This window comes from Hemitrygon akajei, chromosome 19, assembly GCF_048418815.1.
Source record: "Hemitrygon akajei chromosome 19, sHemAka1.3, whole genome shotgun sequence".
Lineage (NCBI taxonomy): Eukaryota > Metazoa > Chordata > Chondrichthyes > Myliobatiformes > Dasyatidae > Hemitrygon > Hemitrygon akajei.
In genome coordinates this window covers 76,401,380-76,428,281 of record NC_133142.1, presented here as the reverse complement: position 1 = coordinate 76,428,281, position 26,902 = coordinate 76,401,380, and the positions used below count along the sequence as shown (strand labels likewise).

Here is a 26,902-nt window from a genome sequence, read left to right as displayed (position 1 = left end):
TCGTCCCCACCAACAGTATCCAAAACGGTATACTTATTGTTGATGGGAATGGCCACAGGGGTGCTCTGCTCTTCCTGTCTAATCCCCTTCCCTCTCCTGACAGTCACCCAGCTACCTGTCTCCTGACTTTTAAGAGATAGAGTTGTGATCACTACCTCCAAAATGCTTTCCCACCAAGAGATCTGACACGTGATCAGGTTCATTTTCCAATACCAGATCAAGTACAGCCTCTCCCCGGTAGGCTTATTGTGTCAGGAAACACTCCTAAACACACCTAACAAACTCCACCCTAACTAAACCCCTTGTTCTAAGGAGATGCCAGTCAATATTAGGAAAGTAAATTTTTCCCATCACAACAACCCTATTATTATTGCACCATTCCAGAATCTGCCTCCCTATCTGCTCCTCAATGTCTCTTTGGGTGTCTATAAAAAATGCTTACTGCCCCCTTCCTGTTTCTGACTTCCACCTACACTGAATCAGTAGACAATCCCTCCATGACTTCCCCTTTTTCTGCAGCCGTGATACTATCTCTGATTAGCAATGCCACACCCCCACCTCTTTTGCCTCCCTCCCTGTCTTTTTAGAAACATCTAAAGCCTGGCACACTCAGCAGCCATTCCTGCCCCTGAGTCATCCAAGTCTCTGTAATGGTCACAATGTCATAGTTCCATGCATTGATCCACGCTCTAAGTTCATCCACCATGTTTATGATATTCCTTGCATTAAAATAGACATATAATGCTTGGGGCTATCGGCGTGTGTTTGGCTAGGGGAAAATCCGTCCACCCACCCAGATCGTGTCTCCCGTTTGCGCAGACGCGGTGTAGTGCACACCGGAACAAACTCGCACATACAATATCAGACAGCACACCATGTACGTTTTACGGATTACATTTTATAAACCTGACTAGAACTAGGTAATTAATAGCGATACAACATAAAAAAGAAAAAGGCGCCAAAACTTATCAAAGTTCAATCAGTTCGTGCACAACCATTGGAGCTCAATTATCGAAGCTTTCCGTCCTCGTTCGATCTTCTCCGACCTCCTCGACCCGCCACCCAGGACCAACCTCAGTGGTCGACCAGAGCGCATCCAGCACGTCCTTCCTCTTCAGTTCTCCTCCTGAGAAGCCCACCACTCACTCCAGGTTCCCATACATACAGATAGAACAACATCGCTACCATTGGTTAGTTCCTCCATTATCAATAATTATAACCCAAACATTCCAACTAAACAGAGCATTACCTCATCAGATATATGCACAGAAGCCATTTCATTATAACACTACAGAGAAGCCATTTTATATAAGCAGTTAACAGTTAACATACAGTTAATAATCTGAGAACCCTACAGACACATCTCAAACGATCAGGCTAAGTGCATCTTCCTTCTGTCATCTGCCTATCCTTCCTCACAAACTGCATACAAGCTGTCTCTACTTGTTCACCAACCACCCCTCCACTGCCTCGTCACTTCAGTTCCCACCCCCCAGCAATTCTAGTTTAAACTCTCCCCAGTAGCCTTAGCAAACCTCCCCGCCAGGATATTGGTCCCCCTGGGATTCAAGTGCAACCCGTCCTTTTTGTACAGGTCACACCTGCCCCAAAAGAGGTCCCAATGATCCAGAAATCTGAATCCCTGCCCCCTGCTCCAATCCCTCAGCCACGCATTTATCTTCCACCTCATTCTATTCCTATTCTCACTGCCGCGTGGCACAGGCAATAATCCTGAGATTACTACCCTTGAGGTGCTACTTCTCAGCTTCCTTCCTAACTCCCTGTAGTCTGTCTTCAGGACCTCCTCCCCTTTTCTACTTATGTCACTGGTACCAATATGTACCACGACCTCTGGCTGTTCACCCTTCCACTTCAGGATATTGTAGATGTACTCAGAAACATCATGAACTCTGGCACCTGGGAGGCAAACTACCAGCCGTGTTTCTTTTTCACACCCATAGAACCGTCTGTCTGTCCTCCTAACTGTAGGGTCCCCCAGTACTGCTGCCATCCTCTTCCATTCCCTACCCTTCTAAGCCACAGGGCCAAACTCAGTGTCAGAGGCATGGTACTGTTGTTTCCCCCAGGAAGATCGTCCCCCCACTCAAAATGGAGTACTTATTGTTAAGGGGGATGGCCACAAGTGTGCTCTCCACTGCCTGATGCTCTCCCTTCCCTGCCACCCACTTATCTGTCTCCAGTGGCCCCGGTGTGACTACCATCCTGGAGCTCCTATCGATCACATCCTCACTTTCCCTAACAAGTCAAAGGTCATCGAGCTGCAGCTTCAGTTCCCAAACTTGGTCTCTAAGGAGCTGCAGCTCGGCACACCTGGTGCAGATGTGACCACCAAGGAAGCTAGAAGTCTCCCGGATATCCCACATCTGACATCCAGAGTAGAAAACTGGCTGTACAGTCATACCCACTATTCTTAAGTCAGAGGAGAAAAGAGATCTGAAAGTAACTTACGTCTTACCTCACCTAGGCCCGTCCTCGCCGAAGCTTCACACTACTCTGTTGACCGCTCCTTCAACGACCATTCCGCAAGGCTGTGTCTCTCTTTTATCCTGGAACCTTCTCAGTGGCTTTGCGTGATGACAAGTAACTGCGTCTGCACACTTCTCCCAATTGAATCACCCACTGAAAGAAACTCCTCACTCTTTAAATCTTCTCAGTGGCTTTGCGTGATGACAAGTAACTGCGTCTGCACACTTCTCCCAATTGAATCACCCACTGAAAGAAACTCCTCACTCTTTAAATCTTCTCAGTGGCCCAGTGTGATGATGAGCTACTGCATCTGCACACTTCTCCCAATCAAATCTGGGCTTTTTAATCTAAGTAAGGATGTGACGGCATTGAAGAAGGTCTAGAGGAGGTTCACAAGAATGAGCCTGGGAGTGAAAAGGTTAACACAAGAGAAGCATTTGATGGCTTAAGGCCTGTACTCAATGGAGTTTAGAAGAATGTGGTGGGATCTCATTGAAACCTACCAAATATTGAAAGACCTAGATAGTGTAGATGTGGAGAGGATGTTTCCTATAGAGTCTAGGACCAGAGAGCACCACCTCACAATACAAAGATATCCTTTTGGAACAGAGATGAGGAGGAATTTCTTTAGCCAGAGGGTGGCGAGTCTCTAGAATTCATTGTCACAGATGGTGTGGAGGCCAAGTCATTGGGTATACTTGTGATGGTTATTATGTTTGTGATGTGAGTGTTGCTCTGGATTTCCAGCATCTGCAGAATCTCTTGTGTTTATGAACTGTGTTTGACCTCATTTGTTAGCTGGAAGTATCCCCTCTTCGGCAGGGAGAGAGGTCCCACTGCTCATATAGAGGGAATTGGCTGTGAAACTCACCATGGAGAATAAACAGGGAAGTGAACTGATCTTTAAGGACTGGGTAGCTGTAGTAGGACCTCCCTCTACTGAGGGTATTTATATCGGATAGAGTCTGAAATCTTTGAGTTTAGGACTTTGCGGTCAGCCATAACAAATTTGGCTGATAGTTCTTGATTAGTTGGGGTATCAAAGGTTATGGAGTGAAGGCAGGAGAATGCGGATGAGAGGGGTAACAAATCAGCCATGATTGGATGATGGAGGAGACTCAATGGGCTGAATGGCCTCAGTCTGCTCTTATGTCATATGTCATATGATGGCCTGTCAGTCCAGATACTACATCTACGGGAAAGCAGCACCCTATTTCCCAACACCTTGCACACACCACCCGTCCACCCTTTAAACAGTTCTCCCCACCTTGATGTACACAGAATGCCTCACAACTGAGTACAAATACTTTCTAATTGCATTTTCTCTCTTCCAGGTGCTGGCGAATCTGGCAAGAGCACCATTGTCAAGCAGATGAAGTAAGTTGCTCAGTGAAGTGTTATTTTTAAATCAGTAACACATAAAGACTTCCCAGAAGCTAGTTAGAATGTGTTTACTGCGGTCAGCAAAAGTAAGGGATTAGAGACTGGATTTAACTTTTGATGTGTGCGTGCTTTAGCCAGAGGGTGGGGAATCTGTGGAATTCATTGCTGGACAGGATTTAGCGAAGGCCAATCCCCAATCCCATTCTGACACATTGTTCCATGGACTGCTACGATGAGACCACATTCAGTTTGGAGGAGGAACACCTCATATTCCATCATGGAGGCCAAATCATTGGGTACATTTAAGGCAGAAGTTGATAAGCTCTTGATTAATCAGGGTGTCAAAGGTTAAGGGGAGAAGGCAGGAGAAGGGGGTTGAGAAGGACAGTAAGTCAGCCATGATGGAATAGGAGAGTAGACTCAATGTCCAAATTTATAGTCTTATGGTCTTCTATTGAGTATTCTGTATTGAATTTCAATGCCCTCTGTCTTCCCTAACCTTCACTTGGGAGAGGACTGCTCACCACAGCCCATTGTTCCCCTCTCAGCCCACTCCATATTCAACAAGATGACAAATGGTCCAATCGTTGGTGTCAATCTCACTTCCCCAACAGAATCCCAAAACCTTTGATTTTATTTCTCAAAAATGATCTTTTACATTCTGGATGCACTAAATCCAAGTGCAATCTAAATAACCAAGTATCTACAGTCCTCTAATGCCAATAACTCTAAAATCTCATAACCCTCTGTTCAAGTAAAACTTCAAATAGAAATAACTGATGGTTCACCGTTTGGTTGAGGGCAGCACAGTAGCACAGCTCTTAGTAAAACACGATGATCTGGCAAGGTTTCTTGCAGGCATACTAGGTAAACCCGAGGAACAGAATAAAATCATTGAAAGATCGGAAGATCACCCCCAACAGGATGGACAAGCAATCAACATGGAAAAGACGACAAACTATACAATAGAAAAAATAATAATAAAAAATAATAAATAAGCAATAAATATCATGAACATGATAAGAAAAGTCCTTCAAAGTGAGTCTAAAGGTTGTGGGAACAGTTCAGTAATGCAGCAAGTGAAGTGAGACAAGTTATCCCCGTTGGCTCAAGAGCCTGATGACTGGGGGTTAATAACTCTTCCTAAAGCTAGTAGTATGGTTCATCTTTACTGGAAAGAAAGAGCAGAGATAACTGGTATAAAACGATGGAGCAATAGCTGGTGGATCCAGGTGAGGTAAACGCTACCTCCCATGTTGAGTTCCTGCAGCTTTCTATGCATTCCTCTGGAATCCAGCATCTGCAGTCTCTGGGACACCACTTTGCCACTCGTCATTCTTCTGAACTTCAGTTGGGATCTCTCTCAGTCGCAATCAGTTAAAAATGATCAGTATTCTGTAACATATCTATTGAGTAAGGAGTGTCAGGGTGGTGTGGTGGTGAGTGTGACACTACTGCACTTCAGGTGTCAGAGGTAAAAGTTCAATGCTGGCGTCCTCTAAAAGGAATCCCTGTATGTCCTTGCCGAAAATGCATGGGATACCCCGGATGCTCCAGTTTCCTCCCACAGTCCAAAGATGTACCAGTTAGTAGACTGAATGGTCATTATGAATTGTCATTCTTAATTAGCTAGCATTAAATCGGGTGTTCTAGGCAGTGAGGCTCAAAGGGTAGGAAGGTCCAGTTCCAGGCTATATCCCTAAATTATTTTTTCAAAAAATGATACACAGAGCTGTGTATCAGGAGGGGCCGGTGTATTGTACAGCAGTGAAATACACAGAACGCTGTATCAGGAGAGGACGGTGTATTGTACAGCACTGAAATACACAGAACGCTGTATCAGGAGGGACCGGTGTATTGAACAACAGTGAAATACACAGAGACGTGTATCAGGAGGGGCCGGTGTATTGAAGAGCAGTGAAATACACAGAACGCTGTGTCAGGAGAGGCTGGTGTATTGAAGAGCAGTGAAATACACAGAGCTGTGTATCAGGAGGGACCAGTGTATTGAACAGCAGTGAAATACACAGAGCTGTGTATCAGGAGGGACCAGTGTATTGAACAGCAGTGAAATACACAGAGCCGTGTATCAGGAGGGACCGGTGTATTGAACAACAGTGAAATACACAGAGCCGTGTATCAGGAGGGGCCGGTGTATTGAAGAGCAGTGAAATACACAGAACGCTGTATCAGGAGAGGCTGGTGTATTGAAGGGCAGTGAAATACACAGAACGCTGTATCAGGAGAGGCTAGTGTATTGAACAGCAGTGAAATACACAGAGCCGTGTATCATGAGGGGCCTGTGTATTGTAGAGCAGTGAAATACACAGAGCTGTGTATCAGGAGGGACCGGTGTATTGAACAGCAGTGAAATACACAGAGCTGTATATCAGGAGGGACCGGTGTATTGAACAACAGCGAAATACACAGAGCCATGTATCAGGAGGGGCCAGTGTATTGAAGAGCAGTGAAATACACAGAACGCTGTATCAGGAGAGGCCGGTGTATTGAACAACAGTAAAATACACAGAGCTGTGTATCAGGAGGGGCTGGTGTATTGTACAGCAGTGAAATACACAGAACGCTGAATCAGGAGGGACCGGTGTATTGAACAACAGTGAAATACACAGAGCTGTGTATCAGGAGAGGCCGGTGCATTGAACAGAAGTGAAATACACAGAGCTGTGTATCAGGAGGGACCAGTGTATTGAAGAGCAGTGAAATACACAGAGCTGTGTATCAGGAGGGGCCGGTGTATTGAAGAGCAGTGAAATACACAGAACGCTGTATCAGGAGAGGCCGGTGTATTGAACAGCAGTGAAATACACAGAGCCGTGTATCAGGAGGGGCCGGTGTATTGAAGAGCAGTGAAATACACAGAACGCTGTATCAGGAGAGGCTGGTGTATTGAAGGGCAGTGAAATACACAGAACGCTGTATCAGGAGAGGCTGGTGTATTGAACAGCAGTGAAATACACAGAGCCGTGTATCATGAGGGGCCTGTGTATTGTAGAGCAGTGAAATACACAGAGCTGTGTATCAGGAGGGACCGGTGTATTGTACAGCAGTGAAATACACAGAGCTGTGTATCAGGAGGGACCGGTGTATTGAACAACAGTGAAATACACAGAGCTGTGTATCAGGAGGGACCGGTGTATTGAACAACAGTGAAATACACAGAGCCATGTATCAGGAGGTGCTGGTGTATTGAACAGCAGTGAAATACACAGAACGCTGTATCAGGAGAGGCCGGTGTATTGAACAACAGTAAAATACACAGAGCTGTGTATCAGGAGGGGCTGGTGTATTGTACAGCAGTGAAATACACAGAGCTGTGTATCAGGAGGGGCTGGTGTATTGTACAACAGTGAAATACACAGAACGCTGTATCAGGAGAGGCCGGTGTATTGAACAACAGTGAACTACACAGAGCCGTGTATCAGGAGGGGCCTGTGTATTGAAGAGCAGTGAAATACACAGAACGCTGTATCAGGAGGGGCCGGTGTATTGAACAGCAGTGAAATACACAGAGCCGTCTATCAGGAGGGGCCAGTGTATTGAAGAGCAGTGAAATACACAGAGCCGTCTATCAGGAGGGGCCAGTGTATTGTAGAGCAGTGAAATACACAAAACGCTGTATCAGGAGAGGCCAGTGTATTGAACAACAGTGAAATACAGAGAGCTGTGTATCAGGAGGGGCCGGTGTATTGAACAACAGTGAAGTACACAGAGCTGTGTATCAGGATGGGCCGGTGTATTGAACAACAGTGAAATACACAGAGCCGTGTATCAGGAGGGGCCGGTGTATTGAACAGCAGTGAAATACACAGAGCTGTGTATCAGGAGGGGCCGGTGTATTGAACAACAGTGAAATACACAGAACGCTGTATCAGGAGAGGCCGGTGTATTGAACAGCAGTGAAATACACAGAGCCGTGTATCAGGAGGGACCGGTGTATTGTACAGCAGTGAAATACACAGAGCTGTGTATCAGGAGGGACCGGTGTATTGAACAGCAGTGAAATACACAGAGCCGTGTATCAGGAGGGGCCGGTGTATTGAAGAGCAGTGAAATACACAGAACGCTGTATCAGGAGAGGCCGGTGTATTGAACAACAGTAAAATACACAGAGCTGTGTATCAGGAGGGGCTGGTGTATTGTACAGCAGTGAAATACACAGAACGCTGTATCAGGAGAGGCTGGTGTATTGAACAGCAGTGAAATACACAGAGCCGTGTATCATGAGGGGCCTGTGTATTGTAGAGCAGTGAAATACACAGAGCTGTGTATCAGGAGGGACCGGTGTATTGTACAGCAGTGAAATACACAGAGCTGTGTATCAGGAGGGACCGGTGTATTGAACAGCAGTGAAATACACAGAGCCGTGTATCAGGAGGGGCCGGTGTATTGAAGAGCAGTGAAATACACAGAACGCTGTATCAGGAGAGGCCGGTGTATTGAACAACAGTAAAATACACAGAGCTGTGTATCAGGAGGGGCTGGTGTATTGTACAGCAGTGAAATACACAGAACGCTGTATCAGGAGAGGCCGGTGTATTGAACAACAGTGAACTACACAGAGCCGTGTATCAGGAGGGGCCTGTGTATTGAAGAGCAGTGAAATACACAGAACGCTGTATCAGGAGAGGCTGGTGTATTGAACAACAGTGAAATACACAGAGCTGTGTATCAGGAGGGACCGGTGTATTGAACAACAGTGAAATACACAGAGCTGTGTATCAGGAGGGACCGGTGTATTGAACAACAGTGAAATACACAGAGCCATGTATCAGGAGGTGCTGGTGTATTGAACAGCAGTGAAATACACAGAACGCTGTATCAGGAGAGGCCGGTGTATTGAACAACAGTAAAATACACAGAGCTGTGTATCAGGAGGGGCTGGTGTATTGTACAGCAGTGAAATACACAGAGCTGTGTATCAGGAGGGGCTGGTGTATTGTACAACAGTGAAATACACAGAACGCTGTATCAGGAGAGGCCGGTGTATTGAACAACAGTGAACTACACAGAGCCGTGTATCAGGAGGGGCCTGTGTATTGAAGAGCAGTGAAATACACAGAACGCTGTATCAGGAGGGGCCGGTGTATTGAACAGCAGTGAAATACACAGAGCCGTCTATCAGGAGGGGCCAGTGTATTGAAGAGCAGTGAAATACACAGAGCCGTGTATCAGGAGGGGCCGGTGTATTGAACAACAGTGAAATACACAGAGCTGTGTATCAGGAGGGGCCGGTGTATTGAACAGAAGTGAAATACACAGAGCCGTCTATCAGGAGGGGCCAGTGTATTGTAGAGCAGTGAAATACACAAAACGCTGTATCAGGAGAGGCCAGTGTATTGAACAACAGTGAAATACAGAGAGCTGTGTATCAGGAGGGGCCGGTGTATTGAACAACAGTGAAGTACACAGAGCTGTGTATCAGGATGGGCCGGTGTATTGAACAACAGTGAAATACACAGAGCCGTGTATCAGGAGGGGCCGGTGTATTGAACAGCAGTGAAATACACAGAGCTGTGTATCAGGAGGGGCCGGTGTATTGAACAACAGTGAAATACACAGAACGCTGTATCAGGAGAGGCCGGTGTATTGAACAGCAGTGAAATACACAGAGCCGTGTATCAGGAGGGGCCTGTGTATTGAACAGCAGTGAAATACACAGAACGCTGTATCAGGAGGGGCCGGTGTATTGAACAGCAGTGAAATACACAGAGCTGTGTATCAGGAGGGGCCAGTGTATTGAAGAGCAGTGAAATACCCAGAGCCGTGTATCAGGAGGGGCCGGTGTATTGAACAGCAGTGAAATACACAGAGCTGTGTATCAGGAGGGGCCGGTGTATTGAAGAGCAGCGAAATACCCAGAACGCTGTATCAGGAGAGGCCGGTGTATTGAACAGCAGTGAAATACACAGAGCCGTGTATCAGGAGGGGCCAGTGTATTGAAGAGCAGCGAAATACCCAGAACGCTGTATCAGGAGAGGCCGGTGTATTGAACAGCAGTGAAATACACAGAGCCGTGTATCAGGAGGGGCCTGTGTATTGAACAGGAGTGAAATACACAGAGCCGTGTATCAGGAGGGGCCGGTGTATTGAACAGCAGTGAAATACACAGAGCTGTGTATCAGGAGGGGCCAGTGTATTGAAGAGCAGCGAAATACACAGAGCCGTGTATCAGGAGGGGCCGGTGTATTGAACAGCAGTGAAATACACAGAGCTGTGTAACAGGAGAGGCCGGTGTATTGAACAACAGTGAAATACACAGAGCCATGTATCAGGAGGGGCCAGTGTATTGAAAAGCAGTGAAATACACAGAACGCTGTATCAGGAGAGGCCGGTGTATTGAACAACAGTGAAATACACAGAGCCGTGTATCAGGAGGGGCCAGTGTATTGAACAGAAGTGAAATACACAGAACGCTGTATCAGTAGAGGCTGGTGTATTGAACAGCAGTGAAATACACAGGATGGTGTATCAGGAGGGCCGGTGTATTGTACAGCAGTGAAATACACAGAGCTGTGTATCAGGAGGGGCCGGTGTATTGTACAGCAGTGAAATACACAGGATGGTGTATCAGGAGGGCTGGTGTATTGAACAACAGTAAAATACACAGTACACTGTATCATGAGGGGCCGGTGTATTGAACAGCAGTGAAATACACAGCATGGTGCATCAGGAGAGGCCAGTGTATTAAACAGCAGCTGACCTGATTTGCTCTCCCCCTGAGATGGACCAATAGCATGAAAGGTTAATATCTGATTCAGCAAGTCGGTTGCCTCCCGCCGGCAAGTTGGCCAAGGAGATTATTCCCATCAGTAAACACTTTGTTACTCACACCTCAAATACTAGAACAATAAGTCACACAGTTTTGCTCATCTTAGTGATAAACAGCATCCTTTGATACTCATTAAACCACACCACAGATAACAGCTGCCATCTGTGCTTCTTCATTCTTGTTATATTAGTTATAAAGTCACAGAAACAGGTTCCAGATGACCAACACCCATGCCAGCCAAATCTTTCCTAATCCTGTTTACCAGCACTTGGTCTGCAGCCTCCTGTGAATCAACAATTCAATTGCTCATATTATGTTGTAACATATAAAATACATCACCATTTACAACACATACTGGTGAGCTTACTGCACAGGCAACCTGGGATGAGATTCAATAGATGTAAAGTGGATTCTGGTTAATCGGGACCAGTATATTTTGGACCAATTAAGTGACTGCCCCAATCAGTTGAAGTTTCATGGAAAGTTAAAAATATACATAAAGATAAGCTACCATTTAAATGAGTAACAATATTTATGTATTTAAATAAAATTCAGAACAAATTAGAACAGTACCAATACTTCTACGGTAATATAAATCTGTGTATTAATTCCCAATTGTTATCGCCAGAGAAATTCATCTGCTGTGTTCTTTTGATTGACTGTAAATGAACAAAATCAGTGCAATGATTTTTAAATCTTCATTTCATACAATGCTTTTGAAATCTTAATTTTCATTGTAACATTCAAGATGTTCGTCAATACCTTCACATTTGTCGTATTTTCTAATTTGTTGAAGTAGTGAAGTAATTATATTTTCACTCCTAGCCATTTCAGGCTGGAAACTACAGTGAGCAAAACAATTCTGAATTGTCTTACTGCCTATTGCTCGCCCACTCTCAGTGACAGAAATCACTGCTTTTTTTTTAAACATGCATTTGACACTTTAAAAAAATTGTTTACTCTAAGCATGGGGTAGTATCTAACGACCACACAAGTGCTCATGACGGACACTGGTTAGAAACTGTTCGGCAAGTCTCCTGTCCCTATTAAGCAGCACAGTGTCCCACATAAACAAAGGGAATCCCAACTATTTTCTCAGTTCCGTTTTTGTTCCTTAAGAGTTGCCCAAATAAACAACTGCCCCGATTAACTGATGACCCATCTGGAATCCACGTTATTTTTAAATTATAAATCCTTTCTGCAATAATGCAGGAATATGTTTATATGATTGTGTATGGCTCTGGTCTTCGTGCTCAAAGCAAGATATACTTGACTGAGAGACAATGTCACATAGTTTCATTAGATTGGTTCCTGGAGAGGATGTCGTCTCCTGGTGATACAGATTAAACGCTTGGAAAAATGAAGGATCGCAGATATTCATGATTCTTGGAGGGAATGCCGGGAATTATAAAGAGAGGTTATATCCACAAATTAATAATCTAGGACCACGAAAGTGCTTCAAAGTAAGAGTCAGCCCCTCATAAAAAATAGAACATAACAACACAGTCCAGGCCCTTAAGCTCATGACTTTTTAACATATTCTATGATCAATCTAACCCTATCCTCCTACATAGTCCTCCATTTTTCTTCCATCTATGTGCCCATCTAAGAGTTTCTTAAATGCCCTTAATGTAACATCTCCACCATCACTCCTGGCAGGGCGTTCTACTTACATCTGACACCACCCCTTCTATATTTTCCTCCAATCACCTTAAATTATGCCCCCTCCCAATACTAGCCATTTCTACCCTAGGACAAATTCTCTGTCTGTTCACTCTATCTATACCTCTTATCATCTTGTACACCTTCATCAAATCATCTCTTATCCTCCTTCACTCCAACAAGAAAAGCCCTAGTTCGCTAAGACTATTCAAGACTGATATGAGAAGAAATTCCTTTTGTGCAAAGCTTGTGAATCTCAGAAATTCTCAGTCACGGTCAATGTGGATATCTAAAGTGGTGGCCATTAAATCTTTGGATATTGGGAGAACAGAGGGCTCAGGTCAAAAGGCACAAGTAGAGGGTCAGCCATAAACTTATTAAGAAGCTCATTTTGCTTCACGTCTCCTCATTCTCTGGTGCTTGACAGAATTATTCACCAGGATGGCTACTCCCGGGAGGAGTGTCTGGAGTTCATCACCATCATCTACAGCAACACCCTACAGTCTATGATGGCCATTGTGAAGGCAATGAACACACTGAACATCGGCTACGGAGACAGTGGCAGGCAGGTGAGTGCACTGAGAGGAAACGATAATCTCCACACATTGAACAGACAAACCTGCAGCACAGTAGGCACACCTCAGCTCACCACGTTGTGCTGACTTTTAAACTACTCTGATTAATCTAAACATTCCCTCCTCCATAGACCTCCACTTGTGGCAACCATTTCAGCCCTGGGAAAAAGCCTCTGCCTATCCACACGATCGATACCTCACTTCATCTTATACACCTCTATCAGGTCACCTCTCATCCTCTGTCACTCCAAGGAGAAAAGGCCAAGTTCACTCACCCTATTCCCATAAGGCATGCTCCCCAATCCAGGCAACATCCTTGTAAATCTCCTCTGCATCCTTTCTATGGCTTCCACATCCTTCCTGTAGTGAGGTGACCAGAACTGATAACAGTACTCCAAGTGGGGTCTGACCAGGGTCCTATATAGCTGCAACATTACCTCTCGGCTCCTAAATTCAATTCCACGATTGATGAAGGCCAATACACCATAAGCCTTCTTAACCACAGAGTCAACCTGCACAGCTGCTTTGAGCGTCCTATGGACTCGGACCCCAAGATCCCTCTGATCCTCCACACTGCCAAGAGTCTTACTATTAATACTATATTCTGCCATCATATTTGACCTACCAAATCAAACCACTTCACACTTATCTGGGTTGAACTCCATCTGCCACTTCTCAGCCCAGTTTTGCATCCTATCAATATCCCGCTGTAACCTCTGACAGCCCTCCAAACTAACCACAACACCTCCAACCTTAGTGTCATCAGCAAATTTACCAATCTATCCCTCCACTTCCTCATGCAGGTCATTTATAACAATCACGAAGAGTAAGGGTCCCAGAACAGATCCCTGAGCCACTCCACTGGCCACTGACCTCCATGCAGAATATGACCCGTCTACAACCACTCTTTGCCTTCTGTGGGCAAGCCAGTTCTCGATCCACAAAGCAATGTCCCCTTGGATCCCATGCCTCCTTACTTTCTCAATAAGCCTTGCATGGGGTACCTTATCAAATGCCTTGGTGAAATCCATATACACTACACCTACTGCTCTTCCTTCATCAATGTGTTTAGTCACATCCTCAAAAAATTCAGTCAGGCTCGTAAGGCACCACCTGCCTTTGACAAAGCCATGCTGACTATTCCTAATCATATTATGCCTCTCCAAATGTTCATAAATCCTGCCTCTCAGGATTTTCTCCATCAACTTACCAACCACTGAAATAAGACTCACTGGTCTATGTTTTCCTGGTCTATCTCTACTCCCTTTCATGAGTAAAAGAACAGCATTCGCAACCCTCCAATCCTTCGGAACCTCTCCCACCCCATTGATGATTCAAAGATCATCGCCAGAGGCTCAGCAATCTCCTCCCTCGCCTCCCACAGTAGCCTAGGGTACATCTCATCCGGGCCCGGCGACTTATCCAACTTGATGATTTCCAAAAGCTCCAGCACATCCTTTTTCTTAATATCTACATACTCAAGCTTTCCAGTCTGCTGCAAGTCATCACTACAATCACCAAGATCCTTTTCCATAGTGAATACTGAAGTAAAGTATTCATTATGTACCTCTGCTATTTCCTCCAGTTCCATACACAATTTCCCACTGTCATACTTAATAGGTCCTACTCTTTCACGTCTTATCCTCTTGCTCTTCACATACTTGTAGAATGCCTTGGGGTTTTCCTTAATTCTGCCTGCCAAGGCTTTCTCATGGCCCCTTCTGGCTCTCCTAATTTCCTTCTTAAGCTCCTTCCTGTTAGCCTTATAATCTTCTAGATCTCTAACATTACCTAGTTCTCTGAACCTTTCGTAAGCTTTTCTTTTCTTCTTGACTAGTTTAGTGAACCACTTATGAGCAACTAAGATCATTACACAGTGCGGTGAGGTGGATGGTAACAATGTAGAACATAGAACATAGAATAGTACAGCACAGTCCAGGCCCTTCGGCCCACAATGTTGTGCCGACCCTCAAACCCTGCCTCCCATATAACCCCCCACCTTAAATTCCTCCATATACCTGTCTAGTAGTCTCTTAAATTTCACTAGTGTATCTGCCTCCACCACTGACTCAGGCAGTGCATTCCACGCACCAACCACTCTCTGAGTGAAAAACCTTCCTCTAATATCCCCCTTGAACTTCCCTCCCCTTACCTTAAAGCCATGTCCTCTTGTACTGAGCAGTGGTGCCCTGGGGAAGAGGCACTGGCTCTCCACTCTGTCTATTCCTCTTAATATCTTGTACAATGTAGAATAACTAGCATCTTTCCCTGTTTAGTCCTGCATCGAGGAGTCAGTTAAGAAGCAACCTCTTTGATACATGTGGAGTTACACCTAGGTCAGACCTCAACAAGTAAGGATAGCAGATTCTGCTCGAGGGACATTAGATAGGTTTGAACCACACTGATGTAACTTTTATTATAAACTTACTGTTTTCATTAACTACTTGAATTTAAATTTCCAGTGTTAGATTTATCCCAGGATTAATGGTGCAAAATGCTGACTGTCTGTCTGGATGCAGAACAGCTCAGTATGGCAACTGCTCTGCATGTGACCGAAAAGTTGTGGACACAGCTCAGCACATCACGGAAACCAACCTCCCCCATGGGCTCTGTCTGCAATTCTCACTGCATCAGTAAACAGCCAACATAATCAAATATTCACCCTCTTCTCCCCTCTTCCAATGGGCATAGGACACAAAAACCTAAGAGCTCAAAGCACCGGGCTCAAGGCAGCTTCCATCCAACTAGTATCAGGCTCCTGAATGGACCTCATACATGATAAGATGACTTCCTGACCTTACAATCTACCTTACTATGATGTTGGACTTTCTCTGTAACCATTACTCTATATTCTGCCTTGGTATCTTCTACCTCAATGCACTGTCTAATGATTTGACCTGTATAAAAAGAATGCAAAATAAATTTTTCTCTCCATCTTGGTGCTTGAGACAATAATAAACGAATACCAATGCCAGTTAAAAAGCTAAGATAGAGAATTCACTGCAGGGGAGAGCACAGCGGTGAGTAGAGTTAAATGTTTATCCAATGCCCATCCGCAGCTCTCCCTCCCCCTTTCTGCTGCCTGTGGACATGAACTCTCTCCTGCAGGTTAGTGTTCAACCAACACTCATAGCCCTTTCTTCCTGCAGGACGACTCACGCAAACTGATGCATCTGGCCGACACGATCGAGGAGGGGACTATGCCAAAGGAGCTGTATGAGATTATCAGCCGCCTCTGGAAGGACTCTGGAATCCAGGCCTGCTTTGAACGAGCCTCAGAATACCAGCTTAATGACTCTGCCGGCTAGTAGGTGGCCTCGCTCTTTGTCTTATCTTTTGGACGTGTAACAAAGCGACGTGGTCTATCATTGAAGTAGAAGCGGGTCTGGATACCATTCTGTATCATTAAATGAAGATTTATGGGTTCTTGATTAGGAGGGGCATCAGAGACTACAAGGAAAAGACAGGAGAATGGGGTTGAGAGGAAAAATGGTGGAACAGTCTCAATGTGCTGAATGACCTAATTCTACTCCTATGTCTTTTATGAGGGCAGGCATCCATTTAACAAACCAATTAAACTTGACGTCACTTGGAAACTCATGTAGCACAAAGCACAAGTGAATTAGTTATTAATTCCTGTGGGGAAAAATAGGTTTGACCACGGAAATCCAGTTCAACTCCCAATACTTTGAGTTACGCAAGTTCCTGCAGTCCCTCAGGCCTTTAGATGGCCAATGGATCGTATACTTCCACCATGATAACTTCTTACCTTGTCCTGTATAACCCAATAGCACCACCTAGTGGCCACAACTAGGACCACAGCAGGAAAGAATCCTGTTCATCGCACTCTATACAGACCGAATTTCAGTCCACAGGATTTTGCAGAGTGGTTTGTGACGATTCACTTCTTAAATGCAATTACTTTCTTAGTAAGGAGATCTGCAGTGGAGAGCAAGAGCCCACAAAGTATTGTAATCTGACCCTGATTTGAATTGAATTGACATTATTACTTACATCCATCATATACAAGAGGAGTAAAAATCTTTACATTACGTCTCCATCTAAATGTGCAATGTGCATTTATAGTAATTTATAATAGATAGTATGTACAACAGAACAGCAACAAGATGGTTAAATATGAACAGTCAATATAACAGAAATACAATTGTGTCAGCATGAATTAATCAGTCTGATGGCCTGGTGCGGAGCCGGTTGGTCCTGGCTTTTATGCTGTGGTACCATTTCCTAGATGGTAGCAGCTGGGACAGTTTGTGGTTGGGGTGACTCTGGTCCCCAATGACCCTTTAGGCCCTTTTAATACACCTGTCTCTGTAACTGTCCTGAATAGTGGGAAGTTCACATCTACAGATGCGCTGGGCTGTCCACACCACTCTCTGCAGAGTCCTGTGATTGAGGGAAGTACAGTTCCCATACCAGGCAGTGATGCAGCCAGTCAGGATGCTCTCCATTGTGCTCCTATAGAAAGTTCTTAGCATCTGGGGCTCATACCAAACTTCCTCAACTGTCTGAGGTGAAAGAGTTGTGTCTTTTTCACCACACAGCTGGTGTGCACAGACCACATGAGATCCTCTATGATGGTTATGCCTCTCAACCCCAGATCCATCGATGTCAATAGGGGTTAGCCTGTCTCCATTCCTCCTGTAGTCCACAACCAGCTCCTTTGTTTTTGCGACATTGAGGGAGACGTTTTCTTGACACCATTGTGTCAGAGTGATGACTTCCTCTCTGTAGGCTGCCTCATTATTATTTGAGATTCAGCCAATCAGTCTAGTGCCATCAGCAAATTTAATTAGCAGATTGGAGCTGTGGGTGATGTCACAGTCATGGGTATACAGCGAGTAAAGGATGAGGGCTTAGGACACAGTCCTGAAGGGCACCTGTGTTGAGGGTCTGAGGGTTTGAGGTGAGGGAGCCCACTCCGGCAATCTGACAGGAAGTCCAGGATCCAGCTACACAAGGCAAGTGTGAAGGCCGAGGTCTCTGAGCTTCTTATCGAGCCTGGAAGGAATTCTGGTGTCGAATGCTGAACTGTAGTCCAAGATCAGCATTCTCACATAAGCACCCTTCTTTTCCAGATGTGTAGGGACTGTGTGTAGAGCTGTAGTGAAGCTAATTAAAAACACAGATACTGGAAACCTGAAACAGAAACAGAAAATTCTAGAGCACACAGCAGATCAGGCAACACCTGTATAAAGAGAAATAGAGTCAACATATAAAGTCTTCTGAACAGATTTTCAGCATCTGCAGTTTTTGAGATTGTCTCGAAACCAAGACAGTTTTGATAGGCAGCAAACAGAGCGAATTAATTAGCAACACACACAAAATGCTGGAGGAACTCAGCAGGCCAGGCAGCATCTATGGAAAAGAGTACAGTCAAAGTTTGAGTCCAAGTCATCAACTGTACCCTTTTCCATAGATGCTGCCTTACCTGTTGAGTTCCTCCAGCATTTTGTGTGTGTTGCTTGGATTTCCAGCGTCTGCAGATTTTCTCTTGTTTGATATTAAACAGTACATGGCCGGATTTGTTAGACTCCACAGAGGGGTAAGTGAGTCTGTTTTAGATAGATAGATAGATAGATAGATAGATAGATAGATAGATAGATAGATAGATAGATAGATACTTTATTCATCCCCATGGGGAAATTCAACTTTTTTCCAATGTCCCATACACTTGTTGTAGCAAAACTAATTACATACAATACTTAACTCAGTAAAAAATATGATATGCATCTAAATCACTATCTCAAAAAGCATTAATAATAGCTTTTAAAAAGTTCTTAAGTCCTGGCGGTAGAATTGTAAAGCCTAATGGCATTGGGGAGTATTGACCTCTTCATCCTGTCTGAGGAGCATTGCATCGATAGTAACCTGTCGCTGAAACTGCTTCTCTGTCTCTGGATGGTGCTATGTAGAGGATGTTCAGAGTTATCCATAATTGACCGTAGCCTACTCAGCGCCCTTCGCTCAGCTACCGATGTTAAACTCTCCAGTACTTTGCCCACAACAGAGCCCGCCTTCCTTACCAGCTTATTAAGACGTGAGGCGTCCCTCTTCTTAATGCTTCCTCCCCAACACGCCACCACAAAGAAGAGGGCGCTCTCCACAACTGACCTATAGAACATCTCCAGCATCTCACTACAGACATTGAATGACGCCAACCTTCTTAGGAAGTACAGTCGACTCTGTGCCTTCCTGCACAAGGCATCTGTGTTGGCAGTCCAGTCTAGCTTCTCGTCTAACTGTACTCCCAGATACTTGTAGGTCTTAACCTGCTCCACACATTCTCCATTAATGATCACTGGCTCCATATGAGGCCTAGATCTCCTAAAGTCCACCACCATCTCCTTGGTCTTAGTGATATTGAGACGCAGGTAGTTTGAGTTGCACCATATCACAAAGTCCTGTATCAGTTTCCTATACTCCTCCTCCTGTCCATTCCTGACACACCCCACTATGGCCGTGTCATCAGCGAACTTCTGCACATGGCAGGACTCCGAGTTATATTGGAAGTCTGATGTGTACAGGGTGAACAGGACCAGAGAGAGTACGGTTCCCTGCGGCGCCCCTGTGCTGCTGACCACCGTGTCAGACCTACAGTCTCCCAACCGCACATACTGAGGTCTATCTGTCAAGTAGTCCACTATCCAATCCACCATGTGAGAGTTAGTCAAACATGTTCACCATGTTAGCCAAACCACCAGAAAATCTCTTGATCTTTATTTTCCAAATGCTCTTCAACTAAACAAGCACCCACCTTTTAGTTAAAGATGCCATTAAGCATGGCACCATCAGACAATAAGGCATACGAGCCATTGAGCCTGCTCCACCGATCCATCGTCATCCCTCTCAACCCCATTCCCTTGCCTTCTCCCTGTAACCTTCGACCCCTTATTAATCAACCCCCACTTTAAATTTACTAGATAACTTGGCCTCCACAACCATTTGAAGCAATTCATCACCACAGATTCTGGCTAAAAAAATCTTTCCTCCTCTCTGTTCTAAATAGTCATCCTTCCATTCTGAGAATGTACCTTCTCATCCCAGACTCTCCATGTCCATGTCTACTTTCATCTAGACCTTTCAATATTCAATAGGTCTCACTGAATGGGACACAAAACTGCTCTCACAATACTCAAATGTGGTCTGAACAATGCCTTGTGACACCTCAGCACCACATCCTGGCTTTTGTATTCTAGTCTTTTGAAATAAATGCTAACATTGCATTCCCCTTCCTCACTACTGACTCAACCTGAATGAGGACTCCCAAGTCCCTTTTTACTTTCAATTTCTGAGTTTACTCCTCATTTAGAAAATAGACTACACCTTTATTCCTTCTACCAAACTGCATGACCATACAATTCCCTACACTTTATTTCATCTGCCACTTATTTTCTAATTTTCCTAATCTCTTCAAATCCTTCTGAAAACTTATTGCTTCCTGCCCTTCCAGATATCTTTGCATCATTTGCAAACTTGGCCACAAAGCCATCAATATCATCATCCAAGTTATTGACATATCAGGTGAAGTGCAGCAGACATAACACCAAAGCCTGCGGAACACCGGCTCCCTTTATTCCCACACTCTGCCTCCTGCCTGTAGCCAATCTTCTATCCACGCTAGTCTCTTTCCTGTAATACCATGGGTTCTTATCTTGTTTAGCAGCCTGATGTGATATCATGATGTGAGGATTTTGCAGAGATTATATCAAAGGTTCAAAGGCTCATTTATTATCAAAGTATGTATGCAATATACAAATCAGTTTCTTCAGTCCTACAGTCACAACTAACCCTTTGCTGCAGGATTTTGAGCCTAGATGACAATAGAAGCAAAGGATTTGACCTCTTGATCTTTATAAAGAAGTAGAATAAATAGGATTCCTGATCCCTTACTCTTCCATATACTGGAGGTGCTAGAAAAACGCAGGTGGACAGGCAGCATCTGGGGAGAAAGTTAATATTGAAGTTTGACAGTCTTATTGGGGAAAGTTGGATATTAAAAAGTTGCAGAGAAGGGGAAAAGCTCTGAGAGAGTGAAAAGTCAGGTTAGTAATAGTGGAGAAAGAGACTTTGGAATGACAACATTTGGGGTCAATTGGGCTAATAAAGGAAAAGGCGGCTCGAGAGGAGAGATTGACAGGTATAGAGAATAAGAACTGGTTGAATTTGGTAGATCTGGAAGGTAGAGATGAGGGGCAGTGTGTTGGACTATGTTCACACAGTGGAGGAACCAGAGGACATCAGAATAAGCTGGAGAATCTGAGAAATGAACCAGTGTCTTACATACTGAACAGATGTGTCCACTTAGTCTATGATTACGTTTCCCCAGTGTAGTGTAGACAGCACAGAGAGAAGTGTATGAAACTGAACATAGAACATAGAGCACTACAGCACAGTTCAGACACTTTGACCCACACTAACCTACTCCACAATCAATCAGTCTAACCCTTCCCTCCTACACAGCCTATAAGCCCTTCATTTCCTTTCAACCATGTGCCTACGTAAGAGTATCTTAAATATCCCTAATGTATCTGCCTCAGTACATCCCAGAGTTACAGCGTGGAATAGGCCAGCCCTCTGAGCTGTGCTGCGCAGCGACCCCTGATTTCACCCCAGCCTAATCACAGGATAATTTAAATGACCAATTAACCTACTAACCGATACATCTTTGGACCATGGGAGGAAATGGAGAAAATCCTTGCGTTCCATGGAGGACGTACAGGCTGCTTACAGAGGGTGCCAAAATTGATCTCTGAACGCCAATGCCCAGAGCTGTAATAGCATCGCGCTAACCACTTAGCACTCTCTTCGTAAATAATCTACCTCTAACCTCTCCCCCAAACTTTCCTCCACTCACCTGGAGATGTCCTCTGAAAGGACAATTCACTGCTGCACACAGAGAGACTGTTTGACACTTGTACAGTGGGAAGAGAAAGTCCAAGTACTTTATCAGTTACCTTGTCATCTCTGCATAAACATTGACAGATAATGCAGGTGGCTGTTTACTAACTCCTCATCCACTGCTTTCCAGTTATCTCAATGACTTGGATCGAATCGTACAGCCAGGCTATCTCCCCACTGAGCAAGATGTGCTGCGTTCACGAGTGAAAACCACTGGCATCATTGAGACCCAGTTCGGATTCAAGGATCTCAACTTCAGGTACTGGCAATGGGCACGGAGGGGCCCAGCCGTTGTCCATGCACTCGACACAGGAGCAGCACAGCAGTTAGTGCAATAATTCACAGTTCTGCAGCTCCACATTCTTATTCATCAAACACCACTTTAAATTTTAGGTGTTTCAGTAACATAGCAGCTAGCATGACAGGTCGGGACATCTGAGTTCGGAGTTCAAAAAAAGTTTATGTACTCTTCCTGTGTGCATGTTGGTTTCCTCTGGGTGCTCCAGTTTCCCCTCATAGTCCAAAGACATACCAGTTAGTAGGATAATTAGTCACTGTAAATTGTCTTGTGATTAGACTAGGCTTAAATCGGTGGGTTATTGAGCAGTGCAGCTCAATGGCTGAAAGGCCTGCTCCACGCTGTATCTTTAAATGAAATAAACACACCCAATGAACTGTCCTCCGCAGCAGTGAACCCCGCGGACTCACCACCTACAGAAATCCCTTCTCAGCTCTGTTCTTGTATTCTGAGACTGTGTCATCTGGTCCTAGATTATGAGCTTTAATTAACCTCCGTGTAGGTACTAGTTTGCTCTGTAATCATTGGTACAAAGGTCACTCATGTCCTTCCCCTCTTTTAAAGGATGTTTGACGTGGGGGGCCAACGTTCTGAGCGCAAGAAATGGATCCACTGCTTTGAAGGGGTCACATGCATCATCTTCATTGCCGCCCTCAGCGCCTACGACATGGTCTTGGTCGAGGACGATGAAGTGGTAAGTGTATGGGCAGACTGGCAGGCATCCGCCACCAAGGGGAGGCGGTGGATATAGTTCCTCCTCCTCTTTTCACTGTCGACCTCATCTCTGCTCCCGGACCACTGCAAATCAGGATAATCCCATCATTTCCAAACCTGGACTTTTGCATTCAGTTCTGCTTGCCTCGTTACAGGAAGGATGTGGAAACTTTGGAGAGGGTGCAAAGGAGAGTTAACAGAATGCTGCCTGGATTGGAGAGCATGTCTTATGACAGTGGGGTTGGTAGGCTAATTGGCCACTGTAAATTCCCAGTAATTCCATACTGGGTTGGGGTCTGGCTCCCCCCAGTGTTCATTCTCAGCAAGACCAGCTAGATTGCCTTCATCCGTGGCTGCACTTGCACTAAATATGAATGAGCTGTTCTTGCAGAAATGTGGCTATAGGACAACATCCATGCACCATCAATCTACAGGCTATGCCACTCAGGAAGCTGGGCTACATTCGTTTTTTTTTATATATTTTTTATAACTTTTTTTTGCTACCATAGCTTTTATGCGCTGTGTACTGTGGTTGAGTGCAGTTTCAGTGATTCGTGCCTTGACCCTGGAGGAATACTGGTGCATTTGGCTGTATTCCTGTGTATGGTTGAATGACCATTTAACTTGAACTTGAACCAAGGTTGAGCGGGTGGCTGAATCCCAGGGGCAATGATAAGAATAAAGATGGGATTAACGTAGGATTGGTGTAAATAGGTAGTTGATGTGAGCACAGACTTGATGGGCTGAAAGGCCTGCTCCTGCACTGTATCTCTGTCTCTTTATGAGATACGGGATACGCCTCTGCTTTAATCTGTTTCTTTATTCTTTTCCATCTCTGACTCCTGATTTAAAAAAAACATAGAAGGCCATAGTTGGGAGCTGAACATCAAAGGATATACTTTGTATTGAAAGGACAGGCAGGAAGGCAGAGGCAGTGGTGTGGCTCTGTTGGTAAGAGATGAAATTACATCTTTAGAAAGAGGTGACATAGGGTCAGAGAATGTTGAATGTTTGTGGATCGAGTTAAGAAACTGCAAGGGTAAAAACCATCAAGGGAGTCAAATAGTAGCCTAGAAGTGGGTTTAAGATTGCAAAGAGAGCTGGAAAGGCATGTAATAAGGGTGATGACACAGTTGTAATGGGGGTCTACAATATGCAAGGAGATTGAGAAAATCAGATTAGTGTTGGATCACAAGAGAGGGAATTTGTTGATGCCTACGAGATGGCTTTTTACAGCAGCTTGTGCTTCAGCCTGCTTGGGGAAAGGTTATCTATGATTGGGCGTTGGGTAACAACCCAGATCTTATTAGGGAACTTAATGTAAAGGAACCCTTAGGAGGCAGTGATCTTAATGTGATTAAATTTTCCTGCAATTCAAGAGAGAGAAGCACAAGTCAGCTTTATCAGTATCACAATGGAATAAAGGGAATTACAGAGGCATGACAGAGGAGCTTGCCCAGGTGGATCGGAGGAGGATACTGGCAGGGATGACGGGAGTGCAGAGATGGATGGAATTTCTGGAAGTAGTTCACAAGGGGCAGGATAGATGTGTCCCACAGAGAAAGAAGATCTCAAATGGCAGGGGTAGGCAATTGTGGCTTTCAAAGAACATTAAGGACTGCATAAAAACCAAGGAAAGGGCATATAAGGTAGCAAAGGTAAGTGGGAAATTGGATGATTGGGAAACTTTTAAAATCCAAAAGGTAATTATGATATGAAGGCAGACTAGCCAATAATGTACTGTAAAGCAGGATACCAGGAGTTTTCTCAGTTATATAAGTAGAAAAAGGGGGGAGGTTAGAGTTGATTTCGGACCAATAGAAAATGATGCTGGTGAGGTAGTAATGGGGGCAAAGAAATGGCGGGTGAACTTAATGGGTAACTTGCATCAAGTCTTCACTGTGGAAGACACTAGCAGTGAGCCAGAGGTCCATGAGTGTCAGGGAGCAGGAGTGAGTGCCATTGCTATTACAAAGGAAAAACTCAAAGATCTTAAGGTGGATAAGTCACCTGGACCAGATGAGCTACATCCCAAAGTCCTGAGAGAGGTTGAATTAAATTGCCTTTCCTACTTACATCCTTCATATACATGAGGAGTAAAAATCTTTACATTATGTCTCTGACTAAATGTGCAATTTATAGTAATTTATAATAAATAGTATGTACAACAGGATAATAAATATAACATAGAAATCAGTTGTGTCAGCATGAATTAATCAGTCTGATGGCCTGGTGGAGCCTGTTGGTCCTGGCTTTTATGCTGTGGTACTGTTTTCTGGATGGTAGCAGCTGGAACAGTTTGTGGTTGGGCTGACTTGAGTCCCCAATGATCCTTCAGGCCCTTTTTACACACCTGTCTCTGTAAATTTCCTGAATAGTGGGGAGTTCACATCTACAGATGTGCTGGGCTGTCTACACCACTCTCTGCAGAGTCCTGCGATTGAGGGAAGTACAGTTCCCATACCAGGCAGTGATGCAGCCAGTCAGGATGCTCTCAATTGTGCCCCTGTGGAAAGTTCTTAGGATTTGGGGGCCCATACCAAACTTCCTCAACTGTCTGAGGAACTTTGACAGTACATGCCAGTACGTACAGAGCACGTGATGTGGATGCCGAGGAACTTAAAGCTGTTCACCCTCTCAACCCCAGATCCATTGATGTCAATAGGGGCTAGCATGACTCCATTCCTCCTGTAGTCCACAACCAGCTCCTTTGTTTTTGTGACATTGAGGGAGAGGTTGTTTTCTTGACATCACTGTGTCAGAGTGATGACTTCTTCCCTGTAGACTGCCTCATTATTATATGAGATTAGGCCAATCAAGGTAGTATCATTTGCAAATTTAATTAGCAGATTGGAGGTGTGGGTGGTGACACAGATCTGGGTATACAGAGAGTAAAGGAGGGGGCTTAAGGCACAGCCCTGTGGGTCTGAGGGTTTGAGGTGAGGGAGCCCACTCCGGCAATCTGACAGGAAGTCCAGGATCCAGCTACACAAGGCAGAGTGAAGGCTGTGGTCTCTGAGCTTCCTGTCAAGCCTGGATGGAATTATGGTGTTGAATGCTGAACTGTACTCCAAAAACAGCATTTGCTCACTGATGCACTGTCAGTAACTCTAGGAGACTGGAAGTAGAGTACATAAGGATAGGCTTTTATTAACAGCGAAAACGGGCACAACTATTTTGAAGACTGTGGGAGGAGCAGTGTCCCAATTACCTTTATACAGGGGTCTGTGGGAGGAGCCACAGGAGCAGTCAGCAGAGGGGCGTGTCCAGACAGGTATACATGGTTTACCACACTCACAGAAAGGAGAGAGTGGTTGTAGACGGGTCATATTCTGCATGGGGGTCGGTCACCAGTGGAGTACCTCAGGGATCTGTTCTGGGACCCCTTCTCTTCATGATTTTTATAAGTGACCTGGATGAGAAAGTGGAGAGATGAGTTAGTAAATTTGCTGATGACACAAACGTTGGGGGTGTTGTGGATAGTGTGGAGGGCTGTCAGAGGTTACAGCAGGACATTGATAGGATGCAAAACTGGGCTGAGAAATGGCAGATGGTGTTCAACCCAGATAAGTGTGAGGTGGTTCATTTTGGTAAGTCAAATATGACGGTAGAACATAGTATTAATGATAAGACTCTTGGCAGTGTGGAGGATCAGAGGGATCTTGGGGTTCGAGTCCATAGGACACTTAAAGCTGCTGAGCAGATTGACTCTGTGGTTAAGAAGACACACGGTGCATTGGCCTTCATCAATCATGGGATTGAGTTCAAGAGCTGAGAGGTAATGTTACAGCTTTATAGGACCCACTTGGAGTACTATGCTCAGTTCTGGTCACCTCTACAGGACGGATGTGTTAACTATAGAAAAGGTGCAGAGTAGATTTACAAGGATGTTGCCTGGATCAGGGAGCATGTCTTATGAGAATAGGTTGAGTGAACTCGGCCTTTTCTCCTTGGAGCAGCGGAGAATGAGAGGTGACCTGATAGAGTCGTACAAGATAATGAGAGACATTGGTCGTGTGCATAGTCAGGGGCTTTTTCCCAGAGCTGAAATGGTTGCCACAAGACAGCATAGTT

At 44.8% G+C, this 26,902-nt stretch overlaps 1 protein-coding gene across 1 annotated transcript in view; it reads left to right on the top strand.

The window, feature by feature from the left end:
* Positions 1-26,902, top strand: part of LOC140742086 (guanine nucleotide-binding protein G(t) subunit alpha-1) — a 126,292-nt gene that overhangs the window by 78,719 nt on the left and 20,671 nt on the right. The window contains exons 2-6 of the mRNA XM_073072914.1: positions 3,822-3,864; positions 12,750-12,891; positions 16,047-16,204; positions 21,947-22,075; positions 22,679-22,808. Of these exons, the coding sequence (XP_072929015.1) occupies positions 3,822-3,864; positions 12,750-12,891; positions 16,047-16,204; positions 21,947-22,075; positions 22,679-22,808 (602 nt within the window). The remainder of the gene's footprint in view (positions 1-3,821; positions 3,865-12,749; positions 12,892-16,046; positions 16,205-21,946; positions 22,076-22,678; positions 22,809-26,902) is intronic.